Source organism: Xyrauchen texanus, chromosome 5 (genome assembly GCF_025860055.1).
Source record: "Xyrauchen texanus isolate HMW12.3.18 chromosome 5, RBS_HiC_50CHRs, whole genome shotgun sequence".
Taxonomy (NCBI): domain Eukaryota; kingdom Metazoa; phylum Chordata; class Actinopteri; order Cypriniformes; family Catostomidae; genus Xyrauchen; species Xyrauchen texanus.
In genome coordinates this window covers 33948359-33975677 of record NC_068280.1, presented here as the reverse complement: position 1 = coordinate 33975677, position 27319 = coordinate 33948359, and the positions used below count along the sequence as shown (strand labels likewise).

Below are 27319 nucleotides of genomic sequence, written 5' to 3'. Positions count from 1 at the left end.
CCGGTACTTCTCGCCTACTGCTTCATCATGAATATTGTGTATTCGGACATACTACGTTGGCATACTGTTTTTGGCAAACATTATAGTAGGGAAGAATGGATATTCGGGCGCAGCAATAAAGATGAATTGGGAACGAAATGAATATCTAACGAATAGCTCTCCAGGAATTTTATAGCTCCATGCTTTTAAGAGCCCAGAAAAACCAACTAGAACCCATAGCTAACATTAATCAAAAAGTGGATTCTTTGCTAAATTTAAGGTGCCTTTCAAACAACCTTAAAAAAAAAAGAATGACCACTCTACTCTTTACATTACCGATTGTCTCATATTAAGTTTGTGTTGAAGTTCTATGTGTATTATATTTTACATTTAGGTGTTTTATTTATTGTTTTGGCAAAAAAAAAAAAAAAGAAATGTGGGAGCACAGTAAGACATGGAGAATTAAAATATAATCATGACCTACTAATGCAACAATCTTGTACTTCCATTCATTGTAATGTTAATTACTAAAGACATGAATATTTGCAATGATTCAGAGTAAAAAATTTGCTTTATAGACAAAATACAGAGAACTGATTGACAACAGAAAGGGAAGTTTATTAACTGTGAATTGCATCATTCAATAAAACCATTAATACATTCATAATACAAGACTTACTACTGAAGTTTCAAAAGAGAAATATATAAGCTGGCTTGAAATGCCATTTTTTTGGCATTTAGCTTTGGGTTTAATTTTGAATTGCATGAAATTTCCCACAAGTCTTAGGTTGACACTTGGGTGGGGTTGCCAATGATACATTGCTGGATTGTAGAATTGATCATAATGCCGAATGATTTAGAATTTGTGTTTAACATGTTTCATATTAGAGAAAAACAGACAAAAAGGACAATATATTACAGAATGTTAAATAAAGACTATAGATAGTACAGTTTTGGTACAGATTAAAAAACCTTAAGATTTCTCTCTACATATAAATAAACATATATTTGTTTATTTGTGCCATTCAAATTAGTTGTTTCATGGTCTGAAATGTAACTCTCTGCTTTACAAACATAGATTATACTTGTTGATAACTATTTAATTTCCTATATAGTTTTTATAACATAATATAAGAGTTCACCTCTTGCATTTTCTTTCTGAACAATTATCTGGATATGAGATTCAAAGTTATTAAAGTATTAATAAATGAAACAGCTTTATCAAAAGCAATCATAACATCAAACAACATTATTTAAACCCACATGACAGTGTTTGAACAGAAAGAGACTTGTGATCATGCGTAAATGAGTGTTGTCTACATTGGCTTCAGTCATAGTCAGTCACAAACAGAATAAATAGTAATAATAATTGCTGACACGTACTGTACATTCATCACAACACAGTGCTCTCTGATTGGTTGATGTGACAGGTGACCGTAGCTACAAAAGAATCTCACAATGTCAATGTAAAACACGTTACAAAAGAGAGATAGATCAGCCAAACGGCTTCCACAATATCAACGGTTGCTTTTTCTTTTGTATGTAAATGTACCGTATTTATCCACAATGCCTTAAAATAACATTAACCAGGTTGATTGATACTGAAGTAGGATCAACATTAAACTGCATTGTTCTTTACTATAGGGGCACTTCACCTAGACTACATAGCATTTAATTTAGTGGTGATACCACTATAGATGTATTCCACTAAAGGGCAAACTTTGTCCAGTATGGTGATACTTTAACAAACAATATCCTTTGCAAAACAATACAGCCCAGCTCTACCAATGGTTGCGTTTGTCAATATGTATGAGTGCTTAATATGCATTATGACTGTTCTATAAATATGGTATAGAGTCCAGATGCAGTGCCACTCATGTAAAGCAATCAAAACAAACTAAATTTGAATTTGATGTACACACACATGACAACAATAAATATTTTACACCCAGAATGCTTGTTACAGCCTCTGCCTCAACTAGAAGTTGAGCGTCTCTGACATCATCTTCCACCAGTCCATGAGCTCCTCTTTCTCTTCCTCCTTCCTTTCTTCCAGTGACTCCAGCTCAAAGTCCAGCTGAAAGAGGGGAGGCATGAGAAAAGGATGTTATGAGGAGAGAGAAGCGTGGCTACTGTGGTGTCCAAAAGTCTAAGAGCATATTGAAAATCTGAGATTGTTATTTAAATCTGGAAATAAATAGGGATTAGGATTTTAAAAAATGTAAACAAATACATTTTATTAGCTAAAATAAAGAGGAAATATTTAAGACTCAGCACTATTTCTAGATTACTAATCAAACTATTTTACTGAGCAAACCTGTGGTATTGACTTTGTTAACTCCTTTGTACAAAAGGTCAGAATTCTTTGTTTGCATTGAAGCAAAAAAAGATGCTGTTTGGAACATCCTCAAATCATGCTGGGATAACATGTATCATCAGGTTTGCACAAACTTGTGGAGTCCATGCCAGCTTGAGTGTATTTTGTCATAAAAACTAAATGGGGACATACCAGGAAACTACTAATATGAAAATTTGTAAAAAAATAAATAAAATATACACACACATATATATATATATATATATATATATATATATATATATATATATGTGTGTGTGTGTGTGTGTGTGTGTGTGTGTGTGTGTGTGTGTATATGTTATGTACTATTGTATGTGATACAGTATGTGTATAGAGAAGTGTGTTTACCCGTGTAGAAGGGCTGTGGGGAACAGCCACTTTCTTCACCACAGTAAGGTATCCAGTAGCAGATGCTGATACTTTGTAGTTGCCAGGAGCCAACAAGCGCCAATAATCACCATCTTTAGCTGAAGAAAGAGACAGCTTTAAAAGTGAATTTCTTTTTTCCAGCTATGGCCCCTAGAGGGCAGTCCAAGTGTTCAATAAAACCTAACGAGTTCTGTCGTTTTTTTACTTATTATTTTCAAGTTCACACTTTAACTTATTAAATGTAGAAAGTACTTACTTTTTCTAAAAATTTTTACTTCCCCAGAAAAAAAAAAAAACGTTTTTTCAGTGGCTTGCCTCTGCATATTAAGCTGGGAATATTTAGCTGGAATATATTTTGAAAACATTACACAGTTCACCTTAAAAATTAGCTCCAACAGTGATTCTCAACCAGGGCTTTGGGGGCCACTAGGGGGCCTCAGCAAACTTCCAAGTAAACTTCTAAATTACTTAATTTAAAATGAGTATTAAAAAACTTAATTTAAAGGGATAGTTCACCAAAAAATACAAATTCTCTAATCATTTACAATGATCAGGCTAATCAAGCCTCCAAGAGGGATAAATGCCGACTGCGGACGGTGGTGCGACAGAGAGAGAACATTTACGGGCAGCTGTTTGTCCTATGTGTGTGTTTGTGTCTTTTGGTTTATTTCTTCATTAAACTATTATTTATATTGTCATGCCGGTTCTTGCTTCCTCATTGCCATTGAACTGCTTTAACAATATTAATTTGAGCTAATTTTCACATTTAAAGGGATAGTTCACCCAAAAATGTTAATTCTCTCATCATTTACTCACCCTCATGCCATCCCAGATGTGTATGATTTTCTTTCTTGTGCAGAAAACAAGCAAATATTTTTAGAAAACGATTTAAGCTCTGTAGGTCCTTACAAGTAAATGCAAGTGAATGGTGACCAGACCTTTGAAGATGCAAAAATTACATGAACATTTATGTCCTTTTTACCATAAATCTGGAGAATTATATTAAATAAAATTATATTAAAATAAAATAACTTAAATATTGATCTGTTTCTCACCCACACCTATCATATCACTTCTGAAGATACAGATTTAACCACTGGAGTCTTATGGATTACTTTTATGTGGCCTTTATGTGATTTGTGGAGATTCAAAGGGCTGGTCACTATTCACTTGCATTGTAAGAACTAACAGAGCAGAGATACTCTTCTAAAAATCTTCCGCTTGTATTCTGCAGAAGACAGAAAGTCATACATATCAGGGATGGCATGAGGATGAGTAAATAATGAGAGAATTTTCATTTTTTGGTGAACTTTCCCTTTAAATTAAGTTTTTTAATACTCATTTTAAATTAAGTCATTTAGAAGTTTACTTGGAAGTCTGCTGAGGCCCCCTAGTAGGCTCCGAACCCCTGGTGGAGATTCACTAGTGGAGCTAATTTTTATGGTGGACTGTGTAATTTTTTCAAAATAATTGCTCTTATATTCCAGCTAAATATTCCCAGCTTAATATGCAGAGACAACTACAAGTAAGCCACTGAAAAAAACGTAATTTTCTGGGGAAGTAAAAATAGTAGAAAAAGTAAGTACTTTCTACATTTAATAAGTTAAAGCGTGAACTTTGAAAATAATACGTAAATTCTACATTTCTACTCCATTCAAACATGTACAAATTGATGCTCTAGCTTTTAAGTAAACATTATTTATGATTGCTTGTTATCTTTACAATGCATCATCGTGTACCAATCCAAATATTTATTTGCTCATTTGATTACATTTCACAGGTAACTGAAATAAGTAAATTTGACTTTTCGAAGTTGCTGTTCCTAGCATACACCTGGCTTGAATAATTAATGAGCTTGCATGGTGTCACTGTTTGCTAGTTGATTTCTGGTTGATTCATTGTTAGGTTTACCAACTTCTTATTTTATAAAGTCTGAAGTTCATTTTCTACTCAGAATTACTCAAAAATATATATATATATATTTTTTTTGATTGTTACCGTCATGGTGTTTTGTGCACAAAGTGTTAAGATCTACAGGCACAGGTCAAAACATTTGACATTATTTTTAGGTGATGTTGTCAAATAGACTACATACCGTGCATTAAGCATTTCTGTGGAAGAAATGCATAAATTTTTTTTCAGCGATGTTGAAAACGTGTAAATACTGTGGCTCAGTGCCACTATAAAAAATATGCTGGAGCATCCCGACCACCCTGACATTCAGTAGCAACTTTGGCTCAAATAATTGCATGAATTTGACGTTGGACTGCCTGTTTGGACGACCAATAACATCCTAATTGAGTGTTCTGGAAGACTCCGTGAAACCTTTGTAAGCCTATTTTTCCAATTCTGTTCAGCAATATTAGTGGCATAAAAATGACACACATCACCTTTCAACATATTTTCCTTATTAATCCAGATATGGGTGTGTACTTTTGTGTGTACCTGTTGTGATGTCATGGTCAATTCCTTCAACAGAGATAGAGGCATTTGAGATGCCGTTGCCTTGAAGATCACGAACAAATCCTGCCACTCCTCTGTGAACCTATGAAGGACAGGACGGATCAAAAGGGATAAATATACCCCCCTTCTAATCCTCGCTATGTGAGTTTGAGCTTCAGTGAAAACAAAACAACTCTCTATCAACATTTTGTAACAAATGTAAAAGTGTAGGAATCCACTGTACCTGCTCTATGTAGCTGACAAGTGAATTGCGGTTCTGGTCCCAGTATTGCTTGAGTGTGTCCTCGGGAGGAAACTTATCACAGCTCAGTTCCAGAGTAATCTCAAAACAATTGCTGCTCAAATAGTTAAAATCCTGCATACCTGAGAGAGAGAGAGAACAAGAGAGAGAGTAAGCATATGGATTTAACATAGGTTTTCATAATATTCTTATGTTGATTGTCTTTCATGTTTGTAGGCTAAGTACATAAAAATTCAGGACAAAAACTAAAGATGACATTCAGTTTACAAAGTTTGAAATAATTTATCAATGCCCTTTGCAAATCATGTTTTAAAGGGTTAGTTCACCCAAAAATGAAAATCCTCTCATGATTTACTTATCTTTAAGTCATCCCAGATGTGGATTACTTTTTGTCTTTTTGTCCATACAATGGAAGTATATAGGTTCCATCAGTCTGCTGGCAGTCTAAAAGTCATATTTAGGCAGCATAAAAGTAATTCACATGAATCCAGTCAATGAAATAATGTCTTCTGTAGCAATCTGATAGGTTGGTGCAAGAAACAAATCAATAATTTAAGAGTTTTTAACTTTAAATCGTTGCTTCCGGTTGGTGTTTGAAATTACCTAACTCTCACGTGATGTTCGTTCCTCTGTTGTATACAAAGCACGTGCTTCCGACTTCTCGTGTGAATGCTTCATTGCACTTACGTCACTGATGCTGGCAGGAAGCGATTTTTTAAAGTTAATAAAGTTTTAATTATAGATTTATTTTTTACACTGTAAAGAGATTAATGGAAAGGAGGAGGCGAGAACCAGCTTGACAAAATAAATAATATTTTTAATAAAGAACTTAAATGAAAGACACAAACACACACACGGACAGCTGCCTGTAAACGCTCTCTCTCTGTCACACCACCATCCGTTGTCAGCCTTTATCCCTCTCAGAGGCTTGATTAGCCTGATAAGGGGCCAGGTGTGTAGAATCACGACCCGGCCCTGCCCTCTGCCCTGTCACATACACAAACCTGTTGATTTACTTCATTAATTGATCGATATGAGTTGTATGGATCACTTTTATGCTGCCCAAATGACTTTTGGATCATCAAATAGCCAGCAGACTGAGGGCACCTGTATACTTCCATTGTGTGGACAAAAAGAGCAGAAATATGCTTGTAAAAATCTTCACTTTGGTTTTGCTGAAGAAGAAAAGTCATTCACATCTAGAATGGCTTAAAAGTAAGTAAATCATGAGAGGATTTTCATTTTTTTAGTGAACTAGCCCTTTAATCTATAATAATAATAATATATTTACTATTGTATATGAAATATATTTTTTATATTTATAATATATTTAATACTATTAATATATCAATTATTTTATATTAATATCACTTTTGATATTCTTAATATTGTTAATTAATCAGTATAACAATTCTGAAAGTGAAAATATATTGGACTCCATATGTTTGTGCAAAACGTGAAGATTAATGTTATACCAGCATGATTTGAGAATGTTCCAAATGTTCCATGCATCTTGTGTGCTCTTGAAGTAAGTAAATCAAACTTTTGGTATGAAGGAGTTAGCATGATCATTGTCACAAATTTGCTTCCCTTTGATTAGTGACCTAGATATAGTGTATCATTTTAAATAGTTTTCTTCATGTTACATAATATCATAATTGCTTAAAAATTTAAAAAAATCCCTAAACTAAATGAATAAAAAAATCATGTGGTCTTAGACGTTTGGATCTCACTATATATGTTTATACCACAACTGATACAGGCACCAGATGATTGATTTACTGAAGATGTACACTGTACCTCCAGGTACACTGTACCAGGCTCCTCCATTAGTGATGCCCTCTTTAAAGCTGGAGTCGTCATCGTTCTTGCGGCATGGTGGCCGGTTTGGGTCAGACATCACTGGGTTATAGCTGGAATAGGCCTTAGCCAGACTCTTAAACACCAGATCATCTGGACTAGCACTGTACTCATGTGTAGAGCCTGGAAAAACATACATAGAGAAGAAAGCTTTTTACTAGATGCTGGTTCTATCTAAGTTTGAATTAACAAGCATTTTGTTGGTCCATTTGTACTTTCTGTCAATGTAAGTCTATGGGATTTGTCCGCTGTGCAAACAGTTAGTCTGATCAGTTAGAAAAGACATACAATAGTCTGAAGGTCTGAACCTAGTTTGGCAGATGTAGCTTGAAAGCTGTAGACGTTAGAATCAGAAATTTTGGTCTCGGTTTAGGGATTTAAAAAAAAAAATAAAGTTTGTAGAATAACATAATTAGCAAAAGTCAATGAGAGGTCCTACACAATATATTATTTTGTGTTTGTTTATTTTCTTGTGTGTAGTCTCTCACCACTGCGTGTCTCATCATATGGGTAGTTGGCCACCACATCTCCACCATGCAGATTGGCTGACAGGACAAACGGAATGTCCATAATCCAGTGAATGACAGCCTTAGTTTCTGGTGCGAGCTGTAACACACACAGGTCAAATTATACCTGAACATATTCATTTTACCTGCTGTTATGCTCCAAATTGTGTAACACTGTTAATATTATGCAACAATATTTGTTAACCCTCTCTCACCTTTGTATTTTCATCTACGGCTTTCTTCATGTTTTTCAGGAGGTGGTTGTTGGCTCCTCCCTCCCTTTCGTTCATGTAGACGAAGCGATCAAGGTCTGGAAAGTTCCGGTTCAGATCAATACCCTGAGCATTACTGCGGCCCACAAACCAGTCCTTCATCTCACCAGGCTGCACACACACATTATGAAAAATAAACTCAATTTGTAAAGGAGTATTTCACCTAACCCGGTCGTTCCAAACCTGTATGCTGTTATTTTTCCAGTGGATCACAATTTGAGAATTTTTGGAGAATCTTATTGTAAATCTTTTCAAATCAACCAAATTTCATAGTATATCATATTTATAGAACTACTATCAGATACATTTTTTCATCACATCATTACACCAAAACAATCTCACTTTACAAAAGTAATTCATAATAGTATTAATGGATAAAGTATTCATAATAACAATAACAAAATAATGGACTGTAAAAAGCGGTAACCTTTAAAGAGCTATTTCTACCTGAACTATAATTACTTAAGTTGATGTAACTTAATGTAGTCAAATTGATTCAGACTTTTTCAGTGTGGGTAAGACTACATGCATTAAAATAATGTATCTATCAATAAATAATTAAAGCGATCTACTTATCCTCTCAGTATCTAGAGTAAAAGTTTAAAGTTGCTGTATATTTAGAATTGAGAATATTGTAGTTGTGAGATTCTATTACTGTATATTTACATTACAGTATTAAAATGCAGCTGTCTAAGTTATATTTCTGAGATTATGAATAGTATCAAAAGTTTAGCACTGGGAAGGAGAAGTTCAATTTTCTATGCCTTATACACCTTGAACATCAAAGTCAGGGCTAGATGCCTGTCCATGAATCTCCCACTAACATAAATATCACTGAAACAGAGAATTATGAGCCAAATATCTACTTTTTTCTTATTTTTCTGATTTGATATTATATAAATCTGAGTTTAAATAAGGTGGTTCAACAAAAAACTACCTTTGTTTTGTTCCAAATCAAATATGTTACTGAGAAACATTTTGTGTTGATATGACAAAGCAATCAAACGTTATAGCATTACAAAAATTATTTATCCTAGTGTACAAATACGTCTCCAAGTGTCCAAAAGCTTCTCCAAACACATAACAAATAATAATTGCACATAAGAATTTATTACACATGCAAACACAACAATGACTAAGGGTTTGCATAGCATGCAGACATGATGTTAGTAATGAGATTTCACAGAAAGAGTGCCATTTGACTCAATGGCGCCATCTACTGGTGGCCATATGTAACAGTCACCAATCACATGTCTCTCTGCCCAAATATTGATGATTTTTGCACCGATCAGAACCCAGTCCATCTGGTTTAGCATTTCATGATGCTACACCATTTCCGATGACGTCATCTGTTCCAGGAAAGCTGTATGTGTTTTCACATTCATCATTGCAAGATGCCATATGGCCAGAGGGTGTGTGCACATTGTGCACATAAGTACTTCATGTGGATTATCTAATGATCTATGCATTCGATTACCTTGTGTGTGGGATCATTTGAAAGATAATCGCCTCCTTACTAGGTTACTAAGTTATGCTATGTGATATTTTATGTTCTGTTTATTTTCTGTGAAGTTATAGACATATACTTAGCTATTACTCGCTATATTTTTGTAAAATAAATAGGCTGGTTGTATTCTTCTCTTTGAAAGCTTTACCACATCATATGGTACATTGCAATTGTTTTGTTATTTTTTTCTCCCCCTTTTCACCCCATTTTGGAATGCCCAATTCCAAATGAGCTCTAGGTCCTCGTGGTGGCGTTGCGTCCGATTCTGAGACCATCAATCCACTCATCTTGTCACATGGCTTGTTGAGCCCGTTACTGCGGAGATGTAGCGCACAGGGGACAACTCAACACATGCCCCACCGAGAGCGAGAACCACATTATAGTGACCACGAGGAGGTTAACCAATGTGACTCTACCCACCCTAGCAACCGGGCCAATTTGGTTGCTTAGGAGACCTGGCTAGAGTCACTCAGCACGCCCTGGATTCGAACTTGTGACTCCAGGGGTGGTAGTCAGCATCAATGCTCGCTGAGCTACCCAGGCCCCCGACACATTGCTATTTGATGAGTTTGAAGAAAAATAGTCGTTAAAATGCAAGTGGATGTAATCTGACATTTGAAGCTCCAAAAATCACAGACAGACAGCATAAATGTCATCCATACTACTCCACTGATTAAATTAACGTCTTCTTAAGCGAATCTATCCCTTTTGGTGTAAAAATCAATATTTAAGTATACTTTTTTTTACTATAAATCATCTCTTCCAGTCAGTAGCAGTTTGCACATTCACAAGAGAGTGTAGTTCACATGGCCTCTTGTGTGACGTATTTGCTTTGGCATGTTATGGACGTAACATTTTCTCACATCTCACATTTTTTACTCTCGCCATTGTGAGTAAACAACCTGATACAAATACAGATCAAAACCAAAACCAATGAAGTTTCTGTACAGTGTTCTTCCTACTCAGTTATTAACACTGCTGCTCTTTCGGGTGCGGCACGTGCGTCTGTCATCACGTGAACATGTCAGCACTATTACATCACACACGGAACCTGCTGCGAAAAGAAACGATGATTTATAGTTAAAAAGTACTTAAATATTAATCTTTTTCATATCAAAAGCTAGAATTTTGCTTCAGAAGACATTAATGTAACCAGTGGATTCGTATGGATGACATCTATGCTGACTGTCTGTTCTTTTTGGAGCTTCCATCGACCATCACCATCGACTTGCATTTTTAGGACCTTCTGAGGTAAGATATTTTTCAATTTTTCTTTTCAACCCTTTAAAGGAATCAATGTCTGAATCGACCTGACAACATGATGTTACACCAACAAACTAATTTTAAGGATTATATTAGGTAGAAATACTGTCTAGTGAAGTCTGATAATTCAAAATAATGTACCCACAAAAGATTTAACCTCTGTGCTCAAAGTTGCCCAGAGAGGACTTTCCATTCCCCCCAGAACTAATCACAAAGTTGCATGAGTACTGGCAGCTTAAGGATGTGGTGAACCACAGTGAAGTGTTATGAAATCAGCACCCCTGCATTCAGCTAAACACACATATACCCATAACAAAGCATATATGTGTCATGCTAAATTACAAGGGAGACAGTAAACAGCTTAATGATAATTCAAACTCAGTATATTGTGCAACCACAGTCAGGATAATAACCACAGTCAGGACAGCTACTTATATGACATGATGAATTACATATAATGTTATCTTGAGAGGTTGGTAAAAATTCAAATATTCATCTATCGCCTAAAAGGAGAAGATTCATTCAAACTTAGTCCAAGACATTTTTAAAACAATTAGCAGATCCTGATCAAAGGATCTCTCTCACCAGCTCTGGGATTTTCATGTGTTACCTGTGAAGCTGCTTTCTCGAAGCCATCAGGATTCATAGAGGGCATGATGTGAATACGTGTGGAGTGGATCAGGTCAATGATGGTGTCGTTGCCCTCCTGATACTCGTTACAGAGATACTGAGCCAGATATATGAGCAGCTCTCTCCCTACAGCCTCATTACCATGCATGTTCCCAATGTACTTAAACTCCGGCTCACCTGTCACACACAAAAAACAAACACATTCAATGAGAGTACACTGTATTAGAGGTTGACCGATTAATCGGTCCGGCAATTAATCGGCCAATTTTTTGAATTTTTTTGACATAATCGGCATTGGCCAATATCCAAGTATATCAAGCCGATTATTAGGCAGGCGCATCTGTGGGCAGCCTAGTGTTGTTGTGGAACACGTGTTCGACGCACGCTGCCCCTAGAGTCATTTTCCAGCAGAGTGAGCAGACCTCATACAGTGCCTAAGGAAGGAGCTAAGTTCCTTGCAGAAAACGGTAAGGATTAAATTCGTATAACTCCTTTATATTTAATTAAAAACTTTTGATATGTTATTGCCAACTTCAAGAAAAAACGCGACAAACGTGATGTTCGGCTACTTTGGATATTGATAGCGTAGTTGAAGTTGCATTATCACAGCAGAAGGGTTGCTATCATGTCACAATAAGTAAGCAAGAATTTTGCAATTACTTTTATTTGTTCTGTTTGTGTGTATTACATTTGAGAGGGTTGTCACTCAATGCAGAGAAATAAGTAATAAAAAAAGATACCGACGCACTATAGGCTATTGAAGGACTGGCTTTGGTAAGCTCGGACATTATCGGTTAAGGCTACTTTGGGTTTCATATGCGCGTCTAAACGATCAACTATACACAAAAATATGTCAAAACGACCGGCTTGGAGATTCACTTAAACACAGTTTATGTTTTAAATGGACGTAGTTATGGAAATAGTTGGGAGAAAATATGGTGCATCAGGAGCCTATTAGATCTGCACTCGGTCTTAAAGGGGAAGCAGTCTAATAAACATGCTGACGATTCAGCCATTACTGCGAATCAAACAACAAAAGGCAAAGAGAAAATCACTTACAGCTCTTGAATGAATAACTTCTGCATTAATAAGCATTAATCTATCTATGATAAACTATGCAGTGTTATTTTACAATTGATTACTTTATTAGATTTCTTTTTAGACCACACCTGAACAGTAATGTTAGTAGACCTTCCTGAAATTAAATCACTGTGCCTATATAATGTTTATCTTTTGTTTATCTTTGTTTAATATATATATATATATATATATATATATATATATATATATATATATATATATATATATATACAAAAAGAATCATTAAGAATACCGTTAAAGTACCGGATCGATAAGCAGTATCGGTAAGAGTAGTAATACCATTATAACCTTAACGATACCCATCCCTAGTTATGCCTATGCTTCTCTTGGATGCTCTGAATATTGGATTACGTGTCTGGATTGCCCCTTAATTAAAGCTGCATTTGGAACTCAACCTTCGTGTCTCGGAGCAGTTCATAACACCTGCTTCGTTTATTTAATATATTTGTTATACATTATTTATACAATATGTTTTTACATTATACATTTTTAATTTAAGTGTACAAGTGCAGATTGGTCAAGTGTTCAATAAATGTATTTGTTGAGAAATGTTGTCTATCTTAAGTAATTATTTGTGTTACATTTTATCTTTCACATAAAAGGTTCAAATAAGAGGTTAAAAACAAGCACATATTGGCCAAATATCGGGCAAAATAAATCGGCAGCATTTATCGGCCATGGCCGACCCGGATTTCAAAAGATCGGCATCGGCCTGAAAAAAACCATATCGGTCGACCTCTACACTGTATACCAGCAGTTTTCAGAGTGTGGTGAGGTACTGTAAGGGGGGAGCAAGAAAATGGCCAAGCTCTCTGATCTTGTTCAAAAGTTGTTGTAGTTTCACAGGAGGGTGTGGCAAAAATATGTATACACATGTGCGTTAGATAAACTAACAAAAACAATAACTAAATGTTGTTTTACCAGTTATTTACGAATAAAAGTGAAATGTGCTGTTTAGAAGTTAATGACAACAGAAACATTTCACACAATCACATTAGCTGTTTCCATCCAAGTTTGAAGTAAAATTTATGCGAAAAACCATAATATCACAAAAAAGTGCATATAAAGCTAAAAATAAAGTTTCCATCCCATGTGATCAAAAGAACAAGCTTGTCACTTCCAGAGAAATTGTAGCCACTTAGAATCTTTTATTGATAAAATACATGTGTTTAGAGCCCCAAACACCTCTGATCTTTGAGAGAAGGGCAATGGGAATTGGCGAGTGAAATTTGCATGCCACTCCCCCGGACATACAGGTATAAAAGGAGCTGGCTCACAACCACTCATTCAGATTTTTTTCGAAGCTGAGAAGTTGTGTTTCAACGAGCTGAATTCCTCTGCCGTTCCATTCACCTCTGCATGCTGTTGGATTTAAGGTGCACTACAGCGGTTTCTCCCCCTCGTGCACCGGTTGAGAGCAGAGAACGCCCTCGTCCGGAGCTTGGAAGCATTGCTTGCACTCCCCAACCCGTTGCGATGGCTTTCCAGGACCGTCCGACTCGGTTACGCAATTCAGTTCGCCAGGCGTCCGCCCGGGTTCAGCGCCGTCCGTTTTACCTCAGTGAAGTGCGAGAAATCGCGACCCTTCTGCGGAAGGACGTGATAGAGCCTGTCCCTCCAGCCAAGATGAAGAAAGGGTTCTACAGCCCCTACTTCATTGTACCCAAGAAAGGCGGTGGGCTGTGGCCAATCTTGGACCTGCGAGTACTGAACCGGGCCTTGCACAGACTTCCGTTCAAGATGCTGACGCAGAAACGCATTTTAGCGAGCGTCCACAATCAAGATTGGTTCGCGTCGGTAGATCTGAAGGACTCGTACTTCCACGTCTCAATTTTACCTCGGCACAGGCCCTTTCTGCGGTTCGCCTTTGAGGGCTGGGTGTACCAGTACAAGGTCCTCCCCTTTGGTCTGTCACTGTTGCCTCGTATCTTCACGAAAGTCGCAGAGACAGCTCTTGCCCCGCTAAGGGAGGTGGGCATCCGCATCCTCAACTATCTCGACAACTGGCTGATCCTAGCTCACTTTCGAGACTTGTTGTGCGCGCACAGGGACCTGGTGCTCAGGCACCTCAGCCGGGGCTTCAGGTCAACTGTGAAAAGAGCAAGCTCTCCCCGGTACAGAGCATCTCTTTTCTCAGGTTGGAGTTAGACTCAGTATCTATAATGGTACGCCTCACAAGCGAGCGCACACAGTCAGTGCTAAACTGCCTAAAGTCGTTCAGGCTGAGAATGGTGGTCCCATTGAAGCAATTTCAGAAGCTCCTGGGGCATATGGCATCCTCGGCATCATTCACAACGCTCTGGTTAATGCATATGAGACCGGCATGGTGTGGTCATCACGCCGATCTGCGGCTGCTTGTTCCACTTCCCGCTCTGGTACGCCCTGACCGACGCTCCCCTCAACACAGATGCACTGGCACACAGCTGGCCATGGTGGCTGCACAAGTATGCGTTCCCCCCACTGAGCCTACTTGCACAGACCCTGGTCAGGGAGGACGAGGAGCTGGTCATCTTAGTAGCACCCTACTGTCCCACCCAGACTTGGTTCTCAGACCTCACACTCCTCACGAGTGCCCAAGGTTCCTACGACCCTGTTTCAGGATCAGGTGGTGAACAGGAGGAGGCAGACACAGCCTTGTCATTGCTGTGTCCAGTGCGTGCTTTGTGCATCTTTTTAGACGCTCTGAGAAGCTCTTTGTCTGCTTCGGAGGACAATGGAAAGGGAGCGCTATACCCAAACAGAGGATCGCTCACTGGGTCATTGGCGCCATCGCTTTGGCATATCACACCCAGGGCGTGCCACCCCCCTTAGGTCTACAAGCACACTCTACAAGGAGTGTGGCAGCCTCCTGGGCCCTGACCAATGGCACCTCTTTAGCAGACATCTGCAGAGTAGCGGGCTGGGCAACACCCAATACCTTTGCGATTGAGCCGGTTTCGTCTCGTGTGTTGTCAGGTACGAACAGGTAAGTTTGCGGGACAACTGGCCTGGTGTACCACTTGCCATACAGCGCCTTTCCCCTCTTGGAGGGGGAGACGTGCTTTTTACCCCCCAGCCGTGTTCACAAGGTTGTGAACCCTTCCTCCTTAGCCCTGTGGCTGGCAAGTTCATGGAGAAACTGTGTGCTATTAGGCCCTGTACTGGGGTAGGTTTCCTGTTTGTAACCCTGTGCGATGTATTTTCCGTGAGACGTTTCCCCGTTGGTAAACCCATGTCTTCCTTGGGCAGAGTCCCCTCTGCCACCGGTTGCCGTTTGTAGAGCTCCATCCCCTCTGGGTAGGACCTACCGCGGGGACTACTCCACATGCAACACTGCCGACAAGACGTGTGACGTATTTCCACACAATTGCCTCCCCTTCGGGCAGGCTATGGTCTCTGCGGTGTCTCCCCTTGGGAATGTACACCAGAACTGAGATTTGATGTTATCAACCTAGCTACTTTATTTTAATTAAGCGTTACATTAATGATTTGTTAGTTTATCGTTTATCGCGCAAAGTGATTGCATGGCTTCAGAAAACTTGGAATACAGTGCATGATTATCAGTTTGAAGTGACATTGGGGTGAGTACATTTTTGGATTGACTATCCCTTTCACTGCTATTCCTAAGGACAATTTTCATGCTCTTGCAATATGATGCTGTACGTTTTATCTGTTTAATTTAATAACCTTGGTCTCCCATTGTTTATGGAGTGTGCTGGCTGAATCTAGCCTGGGTTATGGATTTACTGAGAATTATTCCTCTGAGAACACCTTGCCAGATGTCAAGATCAACACACAGAGAAAGACAGAGAGAAGTATGGGGTTTTAATCTACATAACATTCATAATGCTGGCTTGACTGAACAGATGGAGACGTAATAGAATAAGCATACATGACTTTTCAAATGTTTTCAGATACGACAGTCAGTAAATGTTTGTAATGATAAAAGTAGGGCTCTGCATTTACACAATCACCCTCCCTAACAATTGCATGCTCAAAACACAGGCATTAACATAGACAAACACAAGCACACACAAACAAGATCCATCTCTCAGGTAACAAAATCACAAATCATCAGAGGTATGGAAAGGGCATTTGTGGTTTTCTTTATGAGAAAACTTGTGATGTATGAGTTGTATGAGCTTATAAGAACTATTTTGTTAGTTAAAGCACATAATACGGACTATTTGCTCTGATAAACAGCTTACAAACACACAATGTGTAAACAACAGTTGCCTGCCATTGCACTGTAAGGAGAGTTTAAGCACTGTATGTTAGAAATAACAATTTTAATAGCTGTGTGAATCTGAGAAGGATGTTTACATTGGATAGAGCAGTTGAGAAAAGCCAATAAGCCAGTTTAGCAGGAAAACAAAGGCATACCGTATTGCATGCATGCACCCATGGATATTTATTTGCCATGCACACACACGCACACAGATTGGAAACAGATGGAAGCACTGTTTTATTCAGCAGGGGTAGTTGCAGGCTCTGGCCTTTTTATAGCCGTCTATTTCATTGCCTCCTCTGAACATCTACATATTCTACATTGTTCAATTAAAGAGTATGCACAGAATATCCACATTGTGTGTGTGTGTGTGTGTGTGTGTGTGTGTGTGTGTGTGTGTGTGTGTGTGTGTGTGTGTGTGTGTGTGTGTGTGTGTTTTGTGATTTACGAGGACAATTTTGTAAGTTACAAATTAGTAATTACAAGGGTATTATGCTATAAATGTGATTTATGAGGACATTTCTAGTGTCCCCATAATTCAAATCGCTTAAAAATCATACTAAACAATGTTTTATTGAAAATGTAAAAATGCAGAAGGTTTTCTGTGAGGGTTAGGTTTAGGGGTTGTGTTAGGTTTAGAGGATAGAATCTATAGTTTGTACAGTATAAAAGTCATTATGTCTATGGAAAGTCCTCATAATGATAGGTAGACCAACATGTGTGTGTGTGTGTGTGTGTGTTTAAACTCTTAAATAAAAACGTATGCCCCTGTCACATTTACAACTAGCCTTTGAAGCTCCAATTACTTTAAAATTAAATTACAGCCAAACTCTTTTGCAGATGTTAAAGACAAAGCCAAAGCAAAATATTCCCAGGCTGGCCATGTTTGTATGAATGAGTTTGTGTGTGTGTTTTCTGTTTTGATTTGTTTTTTTAACACAGTTTACTGAAATGTTTATGTCAGGATCTCGAGTGTAACATTAATTCTTCGCCACAAACTCACAATCAAGGAATTTAAGGAGAATACTTCCCCTTAATAAAAAAGATAGTGAATAAAAACACTGATGTATGGCAATATATCAATGGAATGTATTGTGTGTTGCGTTTATTTAATACTAGATATAAATTCATACACTGTCAAATTAACAAATTAGCAAAATTTCAGTCTGAAATAATTTGAAAACTTTTTTCTATGTCATTCATAAGGGTGTAAAAAAAGTATATGTTGTGACAATGATTTGATTTAATAAAAGTTATTTGACAACAAACATGATGCATAAAACTGGAATTTGGTCATGATTCAGTTCGATTTGATAAAATTATTGAGTCAAATTATTATTTTTAATATGCTGAAAACACAAGCATAACTGGGGGACAGTTGACACTGTAGTGGAGTTTTGACATAGTAAATTTGATGCACTGAATATTTTTTGTCAGATCTATGCATAAGACAACAGCTATAGCATCAAATGGTCAAAGGGTAAGGGGTAAAACTTTACCTAAAATTTCTATACATCAACATTATTTCATGAAATAGGTATTATTAACTTTTTTGTAGCATTTATCAATCTTGGTTAATGTTTATTTAAAAAATATAATATTGTTCGTTGTTAGTTAATGTTAGTTCATTATGCATTAAAGGTATATTCCGGGTTCAATACAAGTTAATCACATTCAGCAGCATTTGTGGCATAATACTGATTAACACAAAACTGTATTTTTACTTTTTACTTGGTTCCAGTGAGGCACTTACAATGGAAGTGAATGGGGTCAATCCTTAAACATTAAAATACTCACTGTTTCAAAAGTATAGTTACAACATTATGTGTGAAAACAGGATTTTAGAGTGATAAAATCCCTAACTAACCTGTGTAAAGTTATAGACAATTTTACAACTTCATTGCCATGATGATGTAATGACAACAAACCCTAAAACGACTGTAAAAATATATAATTTAAACAAGTCTTTATAGCTCAAATAATACATGAGTTCTAACAGATGAATTAATGTAGGTTCTTTTCTAAAATTATATGCTTCACATTTCTGCATTTAAACTCTCCAAAAATTGCCCCACTCACTTCAATCGTAAGAAAAGGAGGGGCAAGTCAAAATTACGTTTTGTGGTAATTATGCCACTAATGCTGTTGATTAAGCTAAACTCATAGTGAACCCAGAATATTCCTTTAACTAATGTTAATGAAAACTGTACAACTGTAAATATTGTATTAGTCTATGTAAAAAGGAACACTAACTAACATAAATGCTGCAAAAGTATTGCTCATTGTGATACTGTGATACTAGATACTGTTAACTAATGTTAATATTAGGGCTGTCGAGTTAACGCGTTAATAACGCGCGATTAATTATACAAGAAACAACGCGTTAAAATAATTAATGCATTTAACCGCAGTACCACCTTTATACTCTAGAGGGCAGTAAGTGAAATTTCAGCTGTGTGAGCAAAACACAGTTTATACAGTGAAGAAAACAACACAGATATGCGTTACTAAGGGTTCAAATGCGAACTAAGGGATCTCAATATGTGTTTAAAGATTGAGTATTAAACTATATTTAACTTGACACAGTGACCTAAACATTTTATTTTTATGACGCAACACAGTGTTGAACACACCTGAGACGCGACACAAGCATGTCTGACACAGGTCGTATGGTAGGGTGGAAGCTTTGTCCCGCGTCCCGCAAGTCATAAGCAGTGTCCCGCATTTCAATTTAGTCTGTATAATTTTTTATCTTTATTATTATTTCGGCATCATTTTATTTCATCGTCCTTTAATTACAAAGTCACTATAAAAATAGTTAATAAGAAAACACTGAACATGCGCGGAGCAGCCTTTTTTTCTTGCCAGAGCAGGAAAACACTGGAAAAAAAAACTGCAACAGAAAAATGGGTCTATCCGGAGCTCCCGAGACGAAAAAGTGTCTTTGTTCGTATAATAAAGAATTGGAGAAAATATATTAAAACACCTGAGACTCGTAGTGACGGATTAATTGACAGCTGCTGTCAGACTCTATGTTATTATTATTCCTCACACGGTCGCAAGACGACATGTACATGAATCTGGCGTGGTGAGCTGGAACCTGCTTACGTCACGAAGTACCGCAAACAGCCAATAGGAAAATGCAACTGCAGTAGCCACCGTTCAACCTGAAGAGGGCAGCACTCAGACGTTTTTACACCATATATTGTAGAATTAAAACACTTTATACACAAATGTCAAAAAAATTACTTGAATCAATGACCAGTACTAATAAAGCCCCATGCTTACAGATCATTAACTAAAAAAAGTTGGTTTAGGGTTTAGTTACCCTTTAATCTTTCTAGTCTTTCATAATGGAATTGATGTGCTTATTTGGAAATGTGCTTTTTAACGATTAGATTATTATTTTCACTTCATTATTTTTACATTGAGTAGGTTTGAGCTGTTAAAATTAGTTTGTATCGTAGACCTTATGCCAAACTGAGTGACGTTCACAGCGCCGTCATTAACATTTAACATCACTGCAAAAATACATCTAATATAAAATCAATATTTATTCACCTAGTACAATAATAGTAAGTTATCTCTCCCTCGTGTCCCGCAAAATCAGGTCTGCTGACCTGCTATCTCGAACAGCAAGCGGCTGTGACAGCAACTCTCCTTAGCAACGACATTCGACGAAATGTCTGTGACATCGATACTTTGGATGGCTCAGACCGTGATGCGGAGGACATGGTGAGGCTTCTGAAGCCACTCAAAATGACCACCACTGTGCTGTGTGACGAAAAAAATCTAACTGTGTCTCTCATTGTGCCCTTAAAGCATATGATCGAGCATAACATGGCATCCAATGAAGAAGACTCCCTCACTGTGAGCAACATGAAGAGAGCTATACTGAACAACCTTTACAACAGATACACTTCAAAGTACAACCACCTGCTGGAGTGCATCGCATTAGACCCCAGATTCCGGGCTCTGTCTCATCTAGAGAAAGACCAACGTGAGGATGTATTCCACAGACTGAAGGAGAAAGCTGTGCTGATGTTGCAGAACCAGGTATTGTATTTATTTTTTAATAATTTGTTGATTTTTATGGCATATTTTTCTAAATGTGTTTTTAAATGTGTTCAAAAGTAATGATACAAATGATAACAAATAATATTAAAATCTTGCCTTTATAACAATGTGAAACCCCTGTCAATGTTGTACTTAGATTTTACTTAGTCTTTTTATTTCTGCTATTCCTCTGTGCAGGATGAGGGCAAAGAAGGTGCCAGTGGCCACCCCCCTGCAGCAGAGCAGCCTCTTGACCAGACAGACAGAGCAGGAGCTGAGCTGAAACAACCTCCTTCCAAGAAAACAGCATTGGAAGAACTCCTTTGAGGGACTTTCGATGAACCAGTTGAAAAGCACATCAGTCAGATTGATGCAGAAGTACAGAACTGAAACATCCATTTTCCTCAATAGCGGTCCACTCAAGTGGTGGAAAGAGAATGGTAGGCTATACCCACTGCTATCCAGTATAGCAAAAGCATATCTCTCCACACCAGCCACCTCTGTCCCTAGTGAAAGGGTTTTTTCATCAGCAGGGGACATTATGAATGTGCAGAGATCTCAGCTTCTGCCAGAAAATGTGGATATGCTGATATTTCTTAAAAAAAAACCATGTATAAAAAAAAAAAAAACATTCTAAGCTAGGAAAGAGCACAGGCAAAGCCTTAGTTTGTTTAAATGAAGAGATTTTTTTTTTTTTTGTATTTATTTTCTTTGGGATTTGTTTTAAAATGTCAATTTAGTTTTGTTATTTGACAAAGATATTTCAGTTTCACAAAGAAATGTGCAGCATTTTGTCTGAGTGAGAAATAATAAAAGGATACTTTTTCATTTATCTTAAATCCCATTTTGTTAAAAAAAAATCGTGAGAAAATCGTATCGTGAAACCAGTATCGTGAATCGTATCGCATCGCGAGTTGTATATATACATATATATATATTAGGGCTGTCAATCGATAATTTTTGGGAATCAAATTAATTACATGGTGTCCCGAGTAATTAATCGCGATTAATCGCGATTAATCGTATTTAATCGCATATACAAATATTTGCTGAGAAAGCCCCTCATATAAAAATAATTCAATATATAATGATGAAATAATTATACATAGTTATCTTTAAATATTTTATATATATTTTATTATGTCTAATCTATTATTAACTTTTCTGCCACAAGAATGTAATGCATTTGAATTTTCTGAATATTTTTATTATATATATATGTAAGGAATAATTGACGACGGGCCGTTGAATTATTAGAAAAATAATGCACACCCGGGTGGTAATGCGGTCACGACGCGAGCGGAGTGGCCGTTACACTCGGTGTGCATTATTTTCAATAATTCAACGCCCGAGTCAATTATTCCGCTTATACTACAGTTACCGCACCTCGAAACATTGTTCAGATGATGTGATTCTAGACGTTTGTCAAGTTTTTGTCATTAAAACGCTCTTGTATGTAGGACTAATTTCTTACGCATCTAATCCCATGCCTCCGTTGCTAATTCCAAAACGTCATTTTAGAGTTAGTAACGGAGGTTTGAGCCACTGACAGCAGACTAATGCAGTTATTAGTGTAGTTATTAGAGAGACAGAGGTTGCAATAATGACACAGAAAATCATGTGCGTCATATTATTTAATTTATTTATTAATTCATACGTTATAATTCATTCGTTAATTCGAACGAATTTATTTATTAAAATTAAACTGCACGTTAAACACATTGACAGCCCAAGCTGTTGTTTTTTTGGTGTATTCTTCATGTTTTTCGCCCTCGAGTCGGTCTAGCTGTTCTTCGCTGATTGTTTTATGTCTTTTGTTGTTGCCGGCTGCCTTTGATGTCCTCTTCCGTTTATTAGTTTTTTCATCTGAGCTATCCAATACTGCGGTCGCCCAGTTGTTAAAATGTTTATGTTCACCATAAATATTAAAATTTACTTCCGGAAAATCAAAATAGTCTGTCATTTTTTTTCCTCTTGAAGTTGAAGTGGATTTGTCGCTGTCACTTCTTGTTATGAATTGTATCCTATTTTCCGTTATTACAGTTGACTACGCGAAGTGATATGGAACTGTAATGCGGTCAAGACCTGCCTGGAACTACTTTAGCCGTGCGTTTCCCTGAAAATAATTGCACACCTTAGAACGTTCTCAACCAATCAGAATCAAGCATTCAACAGCCCTGTAGTATAAATATATATATATATATATATATATATATATATATATATATATATATAATAAAAATATTCAGAAAATTCAAATGCATTACATTCTTGTGGCAGAAGAGTTAATAATAGATTAGACATAATAAAAAGTTTTAGAATACAATCTATTGATTAATACAATATTATTGAACATAAGCCAATCATTGGCATACAGTTCACAGCAATCCATTTTGCAAGTGAATTTGTCAATCAGTTCGAGATTTATTATGAGGACTTGTTTAAGGACCCGTCAATTTACACCTGCATCAGACATGCTTGTGTAGCATCTCGGGTGTGTTGCGTCATAAACATAAAATGTTTCGGTCCCTGTGTTAAGTTAAATATAGTTTAATACTTAGAACACATCTTGAGATCCCTTAGTTCGAATTTGCGCTCCATCAAGTGTTTTGAATGCAAGCATGTCTGTGTTGCACTGTCTGCTGGATGTTGTTTTCTTCACTGTATAAACTGCGTGTTGCCACACAGTAGGGATGGGCGAAATCCTAAACTATCGACATTTCAGATACTGATGTTGTATCGAAAATATCGAACCTCACATAAAAATATGGATTCTAAATTATTATAATTTTTTTTTAATAGGGGTATTATTATTTGGTAACCACGAACAATAATCATAAGCTACAAAGTGAAATAAAATGGATTAGGCTATATTAGCAAATACGTGTGCAGGATGGGAACTGTTTCTTCTTCCACTCATCTTAACAGTCATAAATGCTGAAAAACACAAGCAGACAAGCGCTTGTTCCGTCACAAGACTCGTTCAAACAAGAGGGATCAGCGCCTTGTAGACGTAATGATAGAAAATCAGAGAAACAGCTTCTGGTGTGTAGTCTAGGGCATATATATACGTCGTATGCCCTCCTATCAGTTTTAGGATTTTGCGTATGCCCACATGTAATAACTGATTATAAACTTTGTGAAAATACTTAATGTTATTGCACCCCTGATAGTTTTTGATGCTCTTTTTTTCGCCCATTACTGCTGTCGGTGGTGCCTTTTTCTCATTTATATTTCTAAGTAGGAAAACAATTTCACTCTACACAGAAAAGCACATAATATTAAACAAATAAAAAAAAAGAAACATACATTTTTATGTAGGCTATATATGGTAATACAAGATAAAGTGTTAACATGAACATTACTACACTCATATTAATGCTTAACAGTTTATTACATATTATTAATTAGTTTATTAGTTTGAATTATAATCAAGTATTAACAGTTTTCATAGTAGCATAATAAAAGGAACAATAATGACATCTATTAATTTAAATACATATTTAATATGAAGTTACTATACCATTGAACCCAGTGATTTACTTCAGTAATATTTTAGTAGTAACCACAGTTAATTGTGTGGTAACGTCTAGGTTACGAATGTAACCTCCGTTCCCCGATGGAGGGAACGAGTTGTGTCGGAGAAGCGACACTAGGGGTCTCTCTTGAGCACCGAATATAGCCAATGAGAAGTTGGCAGCTAGTATTTGCATACCCCGCCCCCGGACATACGGGTATAAATGCGAGGCAAATACTAGAGTTCATTTAGGATTTTTCTGAGGAGCCGGAAATGGTCCAGCCACTACAGCGGCTCGGCTCAGCGACGTGGCCGGGAAGGACACAACGTCTCGTTCCCTCCATCGGGTAACGGAGGTTACATTCGTAACCTAGACGTTCCCCTTCTGTCGCTCTCTCCACGTTGTGTCGGAGAAACATGTGCCATGCGCTGAGCCATGCGCTGAGCCGTGTACGTGGTCTGACACAGGAGCAGGCAGGTGTTTTTTACGTGCCAGATGACTAGAGTTCGACCGATTAATTTTTAGCATTTTTTAACATAATCAGCATCGGCAAATATCCAAGTATATCAAGCCGATTATTAGGCAGGCGCATCTGTGGGCAGCCTAGTGTTGTTGTGGAACACGTGTTGGACGCACACTGCCCCAGAGTCATTTTCCAGCAGAGTGAGGAAGGAGCTAAGTTCCTTGGAGAAAGACTTTTATTTGTTCTGTTTGTGTGTCTTATATTTGAGAGGGTTGTCACTCAATGCAGAGAAATAAGTAATAAAAAATATACCAACGCACTACAGGCTATTGAAGGACTGGCTTTGGTAAGCTCGGACGTTACCGGTTCTGCTGTCGGTACTGGAGAAATAAAGAAAATAAATTTATTTTTGCTATAAAGAGAAAAATATTTTATCTCGCCAGCCATTTCTATGTATAATAATATGAAATCATTTGTCTGTGATGCAATTTAGCTATTCGCAGTCAGAGAGAGAGAGATCTCGCTCACACGGTGCTACAGCGAGCACAACACGAGCCCTGCTAAATGAGTGACAGAACGAAACATTCAAAGGTAGCCTGTTTACACTTTAGATCTGTGATATTAGTCTGATTTTATTTTAGATTTCGCCTTCCAAAGATTATATAAAGAATATTTATACATAAGCCGCATTCTGTCTAGCACAACTTCCTTCCCTTCACAGCGGTGCACTGACATTTCTCCCTAAAACTCAAACTTAACGTCAGAATCAGCACGATCGGTGATTGTTGTAAAATGCAGTCTAGCTACTGTTGCTAAATTGCGGGATGCGTTTAATAATAAAAAGAGCACAAGAGATAACGTTCCCAAGGCGGCGCGCGCTCCGATACAGACTGCAACGAGACAAGCAAAGTATAGGCTACTTTGTGTTTCATGTGCGCGTCTAAACGATCAAATACACAAAAATATGTCAAAACGACCGGCTTGGAGATTCACTTAAACACAGTTTATGTCTTAAATGGATGTAGTTATGGAAATAGTTGGGAGAAAATATGGCGCATCAGGAGCCTATTAGATCTGAACTCGGTCTTAAAGGGGAAGCAGTCTAATGAACATGCTGACGATTGAGCCATTACTGCCAATCAAACAACAAAAGGCAAAGAGAAAATCACTTACAGCTCTTGAATGAATAACTTCTGCATTAATCTATCTATGATAAACTATGCAGTGTTATTTTACAATTGATTACTTTATTAGATTTCTTTTTAGACCACACCTGAACAGTAATGTTAGTACACCTTCCTGAAATTAAATCACTGTGCCTATATAACATTTATCTTTGTTTAATACATATATATATAACAAAAAGAACCGTTAAGAATACCGTTGAAGTACCGGATCAATAAGCAGTATCGGTAAGAGTAGTAATACCATTAAAACCTTAACGATACCCATCCCTAGTTATGCCTGTGCTTCTCTTGGATGCTCTGAATATTGGATTACGTGTCTGGATTGCCCCTTAATTAAAGCTGCATTTGGATCTCAACCTTCGTGTCTTGGAGCAGTTCGTAACACATGCTTTGTTTATTTAAAATATTTGTTATACATTATTTATACTATATGTTTTTACATTATACATTTTTAATTTAAGTGTACAAGTGCAGATTGGTCAAGTGTTCAATAAATGTATTTGTTGAGAAATGTTGTCTACCTTAAGTAATTATTTGTTACATTTTATCTTTCAAATAAAAGGTTCAAATAAGAGGTTAAAAACAAGCACATATCGGCCAAATATCGGCCAAAATAAATCGGCCTGAAAAAAACAATATCGGTCGACCTCTACAGATGACCAGCTGTATCAGACTACACGTACCCTTCCCCAACGCCCCACAAAAGTCATCGGAATCCTTTTGGTTACCCTGAAAGTGGAACAAGGCGACGCTTGCCAACCTGGGAACGGGCCAAGCCTGGCTGGGCCTCTTTTCTCTCTATGTTTCTCGCATAGAGCAATTCATTTCAGGGAGAAAAGACCCTGCGGAGACCACCCCTACCCAGCTGTTGAGGTAAGGTGGTGGATACATCACATGTGTTTTTAGGCGACACGTGGAAGTGGCGCAGTGGTAGATCCAGCCTCAGCGAGGGGGAGTTGCTACAACATGGCGACCGGAGGACAGCCGGAACTCCCTAAGGAAAACGCGTGTCCGCTCGTAAGGGGACCATATCGCGGAAAATACACACAGGGGGAGTCCGAGTAGGAGTCCTCACCCTGTGGAGCACCTATTCCAATACAGGGTAGATTTGAGTACCCGCAGTGGATTGGGTCGGCGTCTGCTTCCTGCGGGGTGCTCGACGTGTGGGCTAAGAGCGGGGCCCATGTTTTCTTTGGAGCCGAGCGGTTGTTTCAGCGAGCTGAGTAAAACCCACTACTGTTCCACTCACCTCTAAAGAACATACGCTGTTGGAAATACGCCGCATTTCAGCGGCTTTTTTCTTCTTCTGCACGCCAGTGCAGACCACGCCCCTGAGTGCTT

The 27319-nt window shown here is 37.6% G+C and overlaps 1 protein-coding gene across 1 annotated transcript in view; it reads right to left on the bottom strand.

Moving 5' to 3' along the window:
• Nucleotides 1–576: 576 nt before the first annotated feature.
• Nucleotides 577–27319, bottom strand: part of LOC127643695 (carboxypeptidase E) — a 47267-nt gene continuing 20524 nt past the window's right edge. The window contains exons 2-9 of the mRNA XM_052126511.1: nt 11427–11623; nt 7990–8157; nt 7757–7874; nt 7209–7391; nt 5391–5530; nt 5150–5249; nt 2684–2802; nt 577–2056 (exon numbers count right to left, since the gene is read on the bottom strand). Of these exons, the coding sequence (XP_051982471.1) occupies nt 1958–2056; nt 2684–2802; nt 5150–5249; nt 5391–5530; nt 7209–7391; nt 7757–7874; nt 7990–8157; nt 11427–11623 (1124 nt within the window). The 3' untranslated portion in view covers nt 577–1957. The remainder of the gene's footprint in view (nt 2057–2683; nt 2803–5149; nt 5250–5390; nt 5531–7208; nt 7392–7756; nt 7875–7989; nt 8158–11426; nt 11624–27319) is intronic.